The sequence below is a fragment of the Oncorhynchus kisutch genome, unplaced genomic scaffold, assembly GCF_002021735.2.
Source record: "Oncorhynchus kisutch isolate 150728-3 unplaced genomic scaffold, Okis_V2 scaffold4014, whole genome shotgun sequence".
Lineage (NCBI taxonomy): Eukaryota > Metazoa > Chordata > Actinopteri > Salmoniformes > Salmonidae > Oncorhynchus > Oncorhynchus kisutch.
In genome coordinates this window covers 192514-205996 of record NW_022265959.1, presented here as the reverse complement: position 1 = coordinate 205996, position 13483 = coordinate 192514, and the positions used below count along the sequence as shown (strand labels likewise).

Genomic DNA, 13483 nt, shown 5'->3' with positions numbered 1-13483 from the left:
GCTACCTGCCTCCCTAACTAGTGGGTTACCACCCCAAAGCTCTAACCGCTAGGCTACCTGCCTCCCTAACTAGTGGGTTACCACCCCAAAGCTCTAACCGCTAGGCTACCTGCCTCCCTAACTAGTGGGTTACCACCCCAAAGCTCTAACCGCTAGGCTACCTGCCTCCCTAACTAGTGGGTTACCACCCCAAAGCTCTAACCGCTAGGCTACCTGCCTCCCTAACTAGTGGGTTACCACCCCAAAGCTCTAACCGCTAGGCTACCTGCCTCCCTAACTAGTGGGTTACCACCCCAAAGCTCTAACCGCTAGGCTACCTGCCTCCCTAACTAGTGGGTTACCACCCCAAAGCTCTAACCGCTAGGCTACCTGCCTCCCTAACTAGTGGGTTACCACCCCAAAGCTCTAACCGCTAGGCTACCTGCCTCCCTAACTAGTGGGTTACCACCCCAAAGCTCTAACCGCTAGGCTACCTGCCTCCCTAACTAGTGGGTTACCACCCCAAAGCTCTAACCACTAGGCTACCTGCCTCCCTAACTAGTGGGTTACCACCCCAAAGCTCTAACCGCTAGGCTACCTGCCTCCCTAACTAGTGGGTTACCACCCCAAAGCTCTAACCGCTAGGCTACCTGCCTCCCTAACTAGTGGGTTACCACCCCAAAGCTCTAACCGCTAGGCTACCTGCCTCCCTAACTAGTGGGTTACCACCCCAAAGCTCTAACCGCTAGGCTACCTGCCTCCCTAACTAGTGGGTTACCACCCCAAAGCTCTAACCGCTAGGCTACCTGCCTCCCTAACTAGTGGGTTACCACCCCAAAGCTCTAACCGCTAGGCTACCTGCCTCCCTAACTAGTGGGTTACCACCCCAAAGCTCTAACCGCTAGGCTACCTGCCCAACTTCATTTTGGTTGGAGGAGATATGGGCAGAAACATACAAAAAATATAAACGAAATATTGAAATGATAAAACAAAAACAATATTGACAATTCCTATTGATTGGATACGTGATAAAACACGGTGCTTCTACACCTGCATTGCTTGCTGTTTGGGGTTTTAGGCTGGGTTTCTGTACAGCACTTTGAGATATCAGCTGATGTACGAAGGGCTATATAAATAAATTTGATTTGATTTGATTGCAGGAATATAACACACTATCTAATTATTCTAAATTTCATTGATAATACAAAATAATTGACATGCAACAACCAGAACCATATACAGAATAAATACTTCAAACCAGAACACCATGTCAAATCAACATTTATGGACAATTAAAATAAACACATGTCTAATTCAGACTAAAATGCTCACTTCTTAATTCTCTCCCCGAAGCATGCGATTTCCTCCAACAGGTTTTGGACAGTGATGACAGTCTCTTGAACCATGTGAATTTTTTCCATCAAACCTCTCTTCTCGGATTCCTACAACATTAAAGGACCAGTCAGTTCTACATGTCTCTAGACACATTAAAGGACCAGTCAGTTATTCATCTTTAGACACATTAAAGGACCAGTCAGTTCTTCATCTCTAGACACATTAAAGGACCAGTCAGTTCTTCATCTTTAGACACATTAAAGGACCAGTCAGTTCTACATGTCTTTAGACACATTAAAGGACCAGTCAGTTCTACATGTCTTCAGATACATTAAAGGACCAGTCAGTTCTACATGTCTTTAGACACATTAAAGGACCAGTCAGTTCTACATGTCTTTAGACACATTAAAGGACCAGTCAGTTCTTCATCTTTAGACACATTAAAGGACCAGTCAGTTCTTCATCTTTAGACACATTAAAGGACCAGTCAGTTCTTCATCTTTAGACACATTAAAGGACCAGTCAGTTCTACATGTCTTTAGACACATTAAAGGACCAGTCAGTTCTACATGTCTTCAGATACATTAAAGGACCAGTCAATTCTTCATCTTTAGACACATTAAAGGACCAGTCAGTTCTACATGTCTTTAGACACATTAAAGGACCAGTCAGTTCTTCATCTTTAGACACATTAAAGGACCAGTCAGTTCTTCATCTTTAGACACATTAAAGGACCAGTCAGTTCTACATGTCTTTAGACACATTAAAGGACCAGTCAGTTCTACATGTCTTTAGACACATTAAAGGACCAGTCAGTTCTTCATCTTTAGACACATTAAAGGACCAGTCAGTTCTACATGTCTTTAGATACATTAAAGGACCAGTCAGTTCTTCATCTTTAGACACATTAAAGGACCAGTCAGTTCTACATGTCTGACAGACAGAAACTCTACAGTCAGACAGATCCTCTACAGTCAGACAGAACATCTACAGTCAGACAGACAGAACCTCCACAGTCAGACAGAACATCTACAGTCAGACAGACAGAACCTCCACAGTCAGACAGAACCTCTACAGTCAAACAGACAGAACCTCTACAGTCAGACAGAACCTCCACAGTCAGACAGACAGATCCTCTACAGTCAGACAGACAGATCTTCTACAGTCAGACAGACAGATATTCTACAGTCAGACAGAACCTCTACAGACAGACAGAACCTCTACAGTCAGACAGACAGATCATCTACAGTCAGACAGACAGATCCTCTACAGTCACAAACAGATCCTCTACAGTCAGACATAACCTCTACAGCCAGGCAGAACCTCCGCAGTCAGACAGACAGATCCTCTACAGTCAGACAGACAGATCCTCTACAGTCAGACAGAACCTCCACAGTCAGACAGACAGATCCTCTACAGTCAGACAGACAGATCTTCTACAGTCAGACAGACAGATATTCTACAGTCAGACAGAACCTCTACAGACAGACAGAACCTCTACAGTCAGACAGACAGATCCTCTACAGTCAGACAGACAGATCCTCTACAGTCAGACAGACAGAGCCTCTACAGTCAGACAGACAGATCCTCTACAGTCAGACAGACAGAGCTTCTACAGTCAGACAGATCCTCTATGTAGAAACCCAGCATTATCAGTCATTACCAATTAAAATTACTATGTAGAAACCAGGTATTATGAGTCATTACTATGTAGAAACCCAGCATTATCAGTCATTACCAACAAAAAATACTATGTAGAAACCAGGTATCATGAGTCATTACTATGTAGAAACCCAGCATGATCAGTCATTAATATGTAGAAACTCAGTATTATCCGTCATTACTATGTAGAACCCCAGCATTATCGGTCATTGCCATGCAGAACCCCCAGCATTATCAGTCATTACTATGTAGAAACTCAGTATTATCAGTCATTACACTATGTAGAAACCCAGCATTATCAGTCATTACTATGTAGAAACTCAGTATTATCAGTTATTACTATGTAGAAACTCAGTATTATCAGTCATTACTATGTAGAAACCCAGCATTATCAGTCATTGCGATGTAGAACCACAGCATTATCAGTCATTACTATGTAGAAACCAGGTATTATGAGTCATTATGAAACATAATGGGAAACTATGCTACCTTTTCATCTTCATCATCTTCATCGCCCAAGTCCATATTATCCTAGAAAGAAAAGATTAGTAAAGTGAAGGATAGGAAATGTCCAGACCAGTGGTTCACTACATTAATCCAGGCATTATTATGAGCTGTCCTCCCCTCAGCAGCCTCCACTGGTTGGTGTACAGTAGTAGGTCCATGTAGTGTGTCAGGATGCGAACAGATGACCTCACATGACTGATCCTCTGCACTGACTAACACATGATCATGCTGAGGGCTTTGGTAGTAGTTCTAGAATCTAGGAGATAGTGGTAGTAGTTCTAGAATCTAGGAGATAGTGGTAGTTGTAGAATCTAGGGGATAGTGGTAGCAGTTGTAGAATCTAGGAGATAGTGGTAGCGGTTGTAGAATCTAGGAGATAGTGGTAGCAGTTGTAGAATCTAGGAGATAGTGGTAATAGTTGTAGAATCTAGGAGATAGTGGTAATAGTTGTGGAATCTAGGGGATAGTGGTAGCAGTTGTAGAATCTAGGAGATAGTGGTAATAGTTGTAGAATCTAGGAGATAGTGGTAATAGTTGTAGAATCTAGGAGATAGTGGTAGTTGTAGAATCTAGGAGATAGTGGTAATTGTTGTAGAATCTAGGAGATAGTGGTAATTGTTGTAGAATCTAGGAGATAGTGGTAGTTGTAGAATCTAGGAGATAGTGGTAATAGTTGTAGAATCTAGGAGATAGTGGTAATAGTTGTAGAATCTATGAGCTAGTGGTAATAGTTGTAGAATCTAGGAGATAGTGGTAGTAGTTGTAGAATCTAGGAGATAGTGGTAGTAGTTGTAGAATCTAGGAGATAGTGGTAGTAGTTGTAGAATCTAGGAGATAGTGGTAATAGTTGTAGAATCTAGGGGGTAGTGGTAATAGTTGTAGAATCTAGGAGATAGTGGTAGTAATTGTAGAATCTAGGAGATAGTGGTAATAGTTGTAGAATCTAGGAGATAGTGGTAGTAGTTCTAGAATCTAGGAGATAGTGGTAGTAGTTCTAGAATCTAGGAGATAGTGGTAGTAGTTGTAGAATCTAGGAGATAGTGGTAATAGTTCTATAATCTAGGATAGTGGTAATAGTTCTATAATCTAGGAGATAGTGGTAGTAGTTCTATAATCTAGGAGATAGTGATAGTAGTTGTAGAATCTAGGAGATAGTGGTAGTAGTTGTAGAATCTAGGAGATAGTGGTAATAGTTCTAGAATCTAGGAGATAGTGGTAGTAGTTCTAGAATGTAGGAGATAGTGGTAGTAGTTGTAGAATCTAGGAGATAGTGGTAGTAGTTCTATAATCTAGGAGATAGTGATAGTAGTTGTAGAATCTAGGAGATAGTGGTAGTAGTTGTAGAATCTAGGAGATAGTGGTAATAGTTCTAGAATCTAGGAGATAGTGGTAGTAGTTCTAGAATGTAGGAGATAGTGGTAGTAGTTGTAGAATCTAGGAGATAGTGGTAGTAGTTCTATAATCTAGGAGATAGTGATAGTAGTTGTAGAATCTAGGAGATAGTGGTAGTAGTTGTAGAATCTAGGAGATAGTGGTAATAGTTCTATAATCTAGGAGATAGTGGTAGTAGTTGTAGAATCTAGGAGATAGTGGTAGTAGTTGTAGAATCTAGGAGATTGTGGTAGTAGTTGTAGAATCTAGGAGATAGTGATAGTAGTTCTAGAATCTAGGAGATAGAGGTAATAGTTTTTGAATCTAGGAGATAGTGGTAATAGTTGTAGAATCTAGGAAATAGTGGTAGTAGTTCTAGAATCTAGGAGATGGTGGTAATAGTTTTAGAATCTATGAGATAGTGGTAATAGTTCTAGAATCTAGGAGATAGTGGTAGTAGTTGTAGAATCTAGGAGATTGTGGTAGTAGTTGTAGAATCTAGGAGATAGTGGAAGTAGTTGTAGAATCTAGGAGATAGTGGTAATAGTTGTAGGGGAATAGGATTAAACATGGCTGTTTGGAGGGAGGCGCTGTACTGACCAGGTCCTGGTTGGCCCGTCCAGATGCAATCTGAAGATAGTTCCATGTGATGAGCAGAACCAGACAGAGAGGCAACATGTAGAACTCCCAATGCCACACCGCCAGCAGGAATATCTATAGGAAGAGATGAGAGGACGGGAGAGGAGAGGAGGAGAAGAGAAGTAGCATAGGACAGAGGGGAGCGGAGTAGGGGAGGAGAAGGAGTAGGGAAGGAGATGAGGGGAGAGGAGTAGGGGATGAGAGGGGAGGAGGAGAAGAGAGGAGTGGGGAAGAGTGGGGGAAGAGGGGAGAGGAGAGGCGGGGATGAGAGAAGAGGATAGAAAAGGAGGGGAAGAGGACATGAAGAGAGAAGAGGAGAGGAGTAGGAAGGGATGAGGAGGAGATGGGAGGAGGGGAGAGGAAAGGAGAGAAGCAGAGGAAAGAGAAGAGGAGAGGAAAGGAGAGAAGCAGAGGAAAAGAGAAGAGGAGAGGAAAGGAAAGGAGAGGAGGAGTACAGGGGAGGAGTAGGGGAGAGGAGAGGAGGAGTACAGGGGAGGAGTAGGGGAGAGGAGAGGAGGAGTACAGGGGAGGAGTAGGGGGGAGGAGAGGAGGAGTACAGGGGAGGAGTAGGGGGGAGGAGAGGAGGAGTACAGGGGAGGAGTAGGGGAGAGGAGAGGAGAGGAGGAGTACAGGGGAGGAGTAGGGGAGAGGAGAGGCGGAGTACAGGGGAGGAGTAGGGGAGAGGAGAGGAGGAGTACAGGGGAGGAGTAGGGGAGAGGGGAGGAGGAGTACAGGGGAGGAGTAGGGGAGAGGAGAGGAGGAGTACAGGGGAGGAGTAGGGGAGAGGAGAGGAGGAGTACAGGGGAGGAGTAGGGGAGAGGAGAGGAGGAGTACAGGGGAGGAGTAGGGGAGAGGAGAGGAGAGGAGGAGTACAGGGGAGGAGTAGGGGAGAGGAGAGGCGGAGTACAGGGGAGGAGTAGGGGAGAGGAGAGGAGGAGTACAGGGGAGGAGTAGGGGAGAGGAGAGGAGGAGTACAGGGGAGGCGTAGGGGAGAGGAGAGGAGGAGTACAGGGGAGGAGTAGGGGAGAGGGGAGGAGGAGTACAGGGGAGGAGTAGGGGAGAGGAGAGGAGGCGTACAGGGGAGGAGTAGGGGAGAGGAGAGGAGGAGTACAGGGGAGGAGTAGGGGAGAGGGGAGGCAGATGGGAGAAGAAGGGAGGATAAACTGATAAAGGGTTACTTCATTAACTGAACATTAAATACATGACATACACTGTATTTACCATACACTCCATCTCTTCTTCTCCTCTAGTGGGACCAGTCTACACTGTAGCTGAGGCTAGATCCTATCTTCTTCTCCTCTAGTGGGACCAGTCTACACTGTAGCTGAGGCTAGATCCTATCTTCTTCTCCTCTAGTGGGACCAGTCTACACTGTAGCTGAGGCTAGATCCTATCTTCTTCTCCTCTAGTGGGACCAGTCTACACTGTAGCTGAGGCTAGATCCTATCTTCTTCTCCTCTAGTGGGACCAGTCTACACTGTAGCTGAGGCTAGATCCTATCTTCTTCTCCTCTAGTGGGACCAGTCTACACTGTAGCTGAGGCTAGATCCTATCTTCTTCTCCTCTAGTGGGACCAGTCTACACTGTAGCTGAGGCTAGATCCTATCTTCTTCTCCTCTAGTGGGACCAGTCTACACTGTAGCTGAGGCTAGATACTATCTTCTTCTCCTCTAGTGGGACCAGTACATATCTATAGCAGGGGCTAGATCCTAACCTCTCACAGTACATATCTATAGCAGGGGCTAGAATCTGCCCTCTCACAGTACATATCTATAGCAGGGGCTAGAATCTGCCCTCTCACAGTACATATCTATAGCAGGGGCTAGAATCTGCCCTCTCACAGTACATATCTATAGCAGGGGCTAGAATCTGTTCTCTCACAGTACATATCTATAGCAAGGGCTAAAATCTGTCCTCTCACAGTACATATCTATAGCAGGGGCTAGAATCTGTTCTCTCACAGTACATATCTATAGCAGGGGCTAGAATATATCCTCTCACAGTACATATCTATAGCAGGGGGTAGAATCTTTCCTCTCACAGTACATATCTATAGCAGGGGCTAAAGTCTGTCCTCTCACAGTACATACAGTGGGGCAAAAAAGTATTTAGTCAGCCACCAATTGTGCAAGTTCTCCCACTTAAAAAGATGAGAGAGGCCTGTAATTTTCATCATAGGTACACTTCAATTATGACAGACAAAATGAGAAGGAAAAAAATCCAGAAAAATCACATTGTAGGATTTTTAAGGAATTAATTTGCAAATTATGGTGGAAAATAAGTATTTGGTCAATAACAAAAGTTTATCTCAATACTTTGTTATATACCCTTTGTTGGCAATGACAGAGGTCAAACGTCTTCACAAGGTTTTCACACACTGTTGCTGGTATTTTTGCCCATTCCTCCATGCAGATCTCCTCTAGAGCAGTGATGTTTTGGGGCTGTTGCTGGGCAACACGGACTTTCAACTCCCTCCAAAGATTTTCTATGGGGTTGAGATCTGGAGACCGGCTAGGCCACTCCAGGACCTTGAAATGCTTCTTACGAAGCCACTCCTTCGTTGCCCGGGCGATGTGTTTGGGATCATTGTCATGCTGAAAGACCCAGCCACGTTTCATCTTCAATGCCCTTGCTGATGGTAGGCTTTGTTACATTGGTCCCAGCTCTCTGCAGGTCATTCACTAGGTCCCCCCGTGTGGTTCTGGGATTTTTGCTCACCGTTCTTGTGATCATTTTGATCCCACGGGGTGAGATCTTGCGTGGAGTCCCAGATCGAGGGAGATTATCAGTGGTCTTGTATGTCTTCCATTTCCTAATAATTGCTCCCACAGTTGATTTCTTCAAACCAAGCTGCTTACCTATTGCAGATTCAGTCTTCCCACTCTGGTGCAGGTCTACAATGTTGTTTCTGGTGTCCTTTGACAGCTCTTTGGTCTTGGCCATAGTGGAGTTTGGAGTGTGACTGTTTGAGGTTGTGGACAGGTGTCTTTTATACTGATAACAAGTTCAAACAGGTGCCATTAATACAGGTAACGAGTGGAGGACAGAGGAGCCTCTAAAAGAAAAAGTTACAGATCTGTGAGAGCCAGAAATCTTGCTTGTTTGTAGGTGACCAAATACTTATTTTCCAACATAATTTGCAAATAAATTCATTACAAATCCTACAATGTGAATTTCTGGATTTTTTTCCGCATTTTGTCTGACATAGTTGAAGTGTACCTATGATGAAAATTACAGGCCTCTCTCAACTTTTTAAGTGGGAGAACTTTGGTGGCTGACTAAATACTTTTTTGCCCCACTGTAGATGGGAGGGGTTGAATGGAGCTGAAGGGACTGGATGGTGTTAAGAGATAGATGGGAGGGGTTGAATGGAGCTGAAGGGGGACTGGATGGTGTTAAGAGATAGATGGGAGGGGTTGAATGGAGCTGAAGGGACTGGATGGTGTTAAGAGAGAGATGGGAGGGGTTGAATGGAGCTGAAGGGACTGGAGGGTGTTAAGAGATAGATGGGAGGGGTTGAATGGAGCTGAAGGGACTGGAGGGTGTTAAGAGAGAGATGGGAGGGGTTGAATGGAGCTGATGGGACTGGATGGTGTTGAGAGATAGATGGGATGGGTTGAATGGAGCTGAAGGGACTGGATGGTGTTAAGAGAGAGATGGGAGGGGTTGAATGGAGCTGAAGGGACTGGAGGGTGTTAAGAGAGAGATGGGAGGGGTTGAATGGAGCTGAAGGGGGGATTCAAATCAAACAAAAGATAACTATTGTAAAATAGACTGTGTCCGTAAAATGTACACTGCTCAAAAAAATAAAGGGAACACTTAAACAACACAATGTAACTCCAAGTCAATCACACTTCTGTGAAATTAAACTGTCCACTTAGGAAGCAACACTGATTGACAATAATTTCACATGCTGTTGTGCAAATGGAATAGACAACAGGTGGAAATTATAGGCAATTAGCAAGACACCCCCAATAAAGGAGTGGTTCTGCAGGTGGGGACCACAGACCACTTCTCAGTTCCTATGCTTCCTGATGTTTAGGTCACTTTTGAATGCTGGCTGTGCTTTCACTCTAGTCGTAGCATGAGACGGAGTCTACAACCCACACAAGTGGCTCAGGTAGTGTAGCTCATCCAGGATGGCACATCAATGCGAGCTGTGGCAAGAAGGTTAGCTGTGTCTGTCAGCGTAGTGTCCAGAGCATGGAGGCGCTACCAGGAGACAGGCCAGTACATCAGGAGATGTGGAGGAGGCCGTAGGAGGGCAACAACCCAGCAGCAGGACCGCTATCTCCGCCTTTGTGCAAGGAGGAGCAGGAGGAGCACTGCCAGAGCCCTGCAAAATGACCTCCAGCAGGCCACTAGTGTGCATGTGTCTGCTCAAAAGGTCAGAAACAGACTCCATGAGGGTGGTATGAGGGCCCGACGTCCACAGGTGGGGGTTGTGCTTACAGCCCAACACCGTGCAGGACGTTTGGCATTTGCCAGAGAACACCAAGATTGGCAAATTCGCCACTGGCGCCCTGTGCTCTTCACAGATGAAAGCGGGTTCACACTGAGCACATGTGACAGACGTGACAGTCTGGAGACGCCGTGGAGAACGTTCTGCTGCCTGCAACATCCTCCAGCATGACCGGTTTGGCGGTAGTTCAGTCATGGTGTGGGGTGGCATTTCTTTGGGAGGCCGCACAGCCCTCCATGTGCTCGCCAGAGGTAGCCTGACTGCCATTAGGTACCGAGATGAGATCCTCAGACCCCTTGTGAGACCATATGCTGGTGCGGTTGGCCCTGGGTTCCTCCTAAATGCAAGACAATGCTAGACCTCATGTGGCTGGAGTGTGTCAGCAGTTCCTGCAAGAGGAAGGCATTGATGCTATGGACTGGCCCGCCCATTCCCCAGACCTGAATCCAATTGAGCACATCTGGGACATCATGTCTCGCTCCATCCACCAACGCCACGGTGCACCACAGACTGTCCAGGAGTTGGTGGATGCTTTAGTCCAGGTCTGGGAGGAGATCCCTCAGGAGACCATCCGCCACCTCATCAGGAGCATGCCCAGGCGTTGTAGGGAGGTCATACAGGCATGTGGAGGCCACACACACTACTGAGCCTCATTTTGACTTGTTTTAAGGACATTACATCAATATATATATATAGTATGTAAAATGTATGTAAAATGTTTATAGTATGTAGAGTGTATATAGTATGTAGAGTGTATATAGTATGTAAAATGTATATAGTATGTAGAGTGTATATAGTATGTACATGTCTATAGTATGTAGAGTGTATATAGTATGTAAAATGTATATAGTATGTAGAGTGTATATAGTATGTAAATGTTTATAGTATGTAGAGTGTATATAGTATGTAAATGTATATAGTATGTAGAGTGTAAAATGTATATAGTATGTAGAGTGTATATAGTATGTACATGTATATAGTATGTAGAGTGTATATAGTATGTATATGTATATAGTATGTAGAGTGTATATAGTATGTATATAGTATGTAGTATGTAAAATGTATATAGTATGTAGAGTGTATATAGTATGTACATGTCTATAGTATGTAGAGTGTATATAGTATGTATAGTATGTAGTGTGTATATAGTATGTAAAATGTATATAATATGTAGAGTGTATATAGTATGTAGAGTGTATATAGTATGTAGAGTGTATATAGTATGTAAATGTATATAGTATGTAAATGTATATAGTATGTAGAGTGTATATAGTATGTAAATGTATATAGTATGTAGAGTGTACATAGTATGTAAATGTATATAGTATGTAGAGTGTATATAGTATGTAGAGTGTATATAGTATGTAAATGTATATAGTATGTAGAGTGTATATAGTATGTAAATGTATATAGTATGTAGAGTGTATATAGTATGTAAATGTATATAGTATGTAGAGTGTATATAGTATGTAAATGTATATAGTATGTAGAGTGTACATAGTATGTAAATGTATATAGTATGTAGAGTGTATATAGTATGTAGAGTGTATATAGTATGTAAATGTATATAGTATGTAGAGTGTACATAGTATGTAAATGTATATAGTATGTAGAGTGTATATAGTATGTAGAGTGTATATAGTACGTTTAGTATGTAGAGTGTATATAGTATGTACATGTCTATAGTATGTAGAGTGTATATAGTATGTAAAATGTATATAGTATGTAGTATGTAGAGTGTATATAGTATGTAGAGTGTATATAGTATGTAGAGTGTATATAGTATGTAGAGTGTATATAGTATGTAGAGTGTATATAGTATGTAGAGTGTATATAGTATGTAAATGTATATAGTATGTAGAGTGTATATAGTATGTAGTATGTAGAGTGTATATAGTATGTAGAGTGTATATAGTATGTAGAGTGTATATAGTATGTAAAATGTATATAGTTTATAGAAGCTGGAAGTAGAAGCCTGAGCGTTGTTGTCCATTAGTTTACTCTAATTAGGGGAGTGGTGGGTTAGAAAGTAATGAAGGAAAATATATTTTAAAAGGATACAGTGCATTGGGAAAGTATTCAGACCCCGTGGCTTTTTCCACATTTTGTTACGTTACAACCTTATTCTAAAATGGATTAAATCGTTTTTTCCCCTCTTCAATCAAACACTAAATACCCCATAATGACAATGCAAGAACAGTTTAAACAAAAATGTTGCATGTATGTAAAACCTAAATTTACGTAAACCTTATTTACGTAAGTATTCAGACCCTTTGCTATGAGATTAAATTGAGCTCAGGTACACCCTGTTTCCATTGATCATCCTTGAGATGTTTCTACAACTTTGTTAGAGTCCACCTGCGGTAAATTCAATTGACCTGACATGTTTTGGAAAGGCACACACCTGTCTATATATATATATATATATATATATATATGAATGAATATGAGAACAAACACCATTGTAAATACAACCCATATTTATGCTTATTTATTTTCCCTTGTGTACTTTAACCATTTGTACATCGTTACAACACTGTATATATATAATATGACATTTGTAATGTCTTTATTGTTTTGAAACTTCTGTATTTGTAATGTTTACTGTTCATTTTTATAGTTTATTTCACCTTTGTATATTATCTACCTAACTTGCTTTGGCAATGTTAACACATGTTTCCCATGCCAATAAAGCCTCTTGAATTGAATTGAATTGAATGAAATTGAGAGAGAGAGAGAGAGAGAGAGGGAGAGTTCAAGGAGAGGCTGACTGCTACAGACAGAGACAGAGAGAGATAGATTCCCATATTGAGAACACCTATTGACTGGAAATGGGGAACCCCCTGCTAGGGATTCTGGTTGTATGGGAGACACTGTAGATGGTGCTGCTATACTACAGTATATCTAGTTTGGTAATGCTACGTTTAGATGTTGAAAAGGGTGACTGCCTCACCAGGAAGGCTATGAGACTCCTCTGGAACCTCTCCCACTGGAAACAGCTGTTGATGTACTGGAATGTGGACTGCACTGCTCTGTAAAGGTTACGCACGCGGTACACGTTACGTGCCAACATCTGGAACGAATACAGAAACACACCTTAAAAAGATGCTGAGAACAACACAAAATGGCTGCCTGTTTCGCAATATTTTAACTATGGAGATTCATTTAGCAAACCTTTTTAGAAAACTTTGGATTGTCTTCCATGAATTTCTTCTCCTTTGGTTTAAATGTTCTGATAGCTGCTCTGACCTAAAAACACAAGATGAAAACAGAAGTCAAATGGAGAGAGATGGAGGAAGACACAGGTTGTTCCTGTTTAAATGGAGAGAGATGGAGGAAGACACAGTTTGTTCCTGTTTAAATGGAGAGAGAGATGGAGGAAGACACAGGTTGTTCCTGTTTAAATGGAGAGAGACGGAGGAAGACACAGGTTGTTCCTGTTTAAATGGAGAGAGAGATGGAGGAAGACACAGGTTGTTCCTGTTTAAATGGAGAGAGACGGAGGAAGACACAGGTTGTTCCCGCACA

The 13483-nt window shown here is 42.6% G+C and overlaps 1 protein-coding gene across 2 annotated transcripts in view; it reads right to left on the bottom strand.

The window, feature by feature from the left end:
• Nucleotides 1-13483, bottom strand: part of LOC109886638 (multiple C2 and transmembrane domain-containing protein 2) — a 122607-nt gene that overhangs the window by 6279 nt on the left and 102845 nt on the right. For both annotated transcript variants that reach the window (XM_031821764.1, XM_031821765.1), the window contains 5 exons: nt 13130-13204; nt 12909-13028; nt 5455-5568; nt 3466-3507; nt 1312-1421 (listed from right to left, as the gene is read on the bottom strand). In XM_031821764.1, the coding sequence (XP_031677624.1) occupies nt 1312-1421; nt 3466-3507; nt 5455-5568; nt 12909-13028; nt 13130-13204 (461 nt within the window). The remainder of the gene's footprint in view (nt 1-1311; nt 1422-3465; nt 3508-5454; nt 5569-12908; nt 13029-13129; nt 13205-13483) is intronic.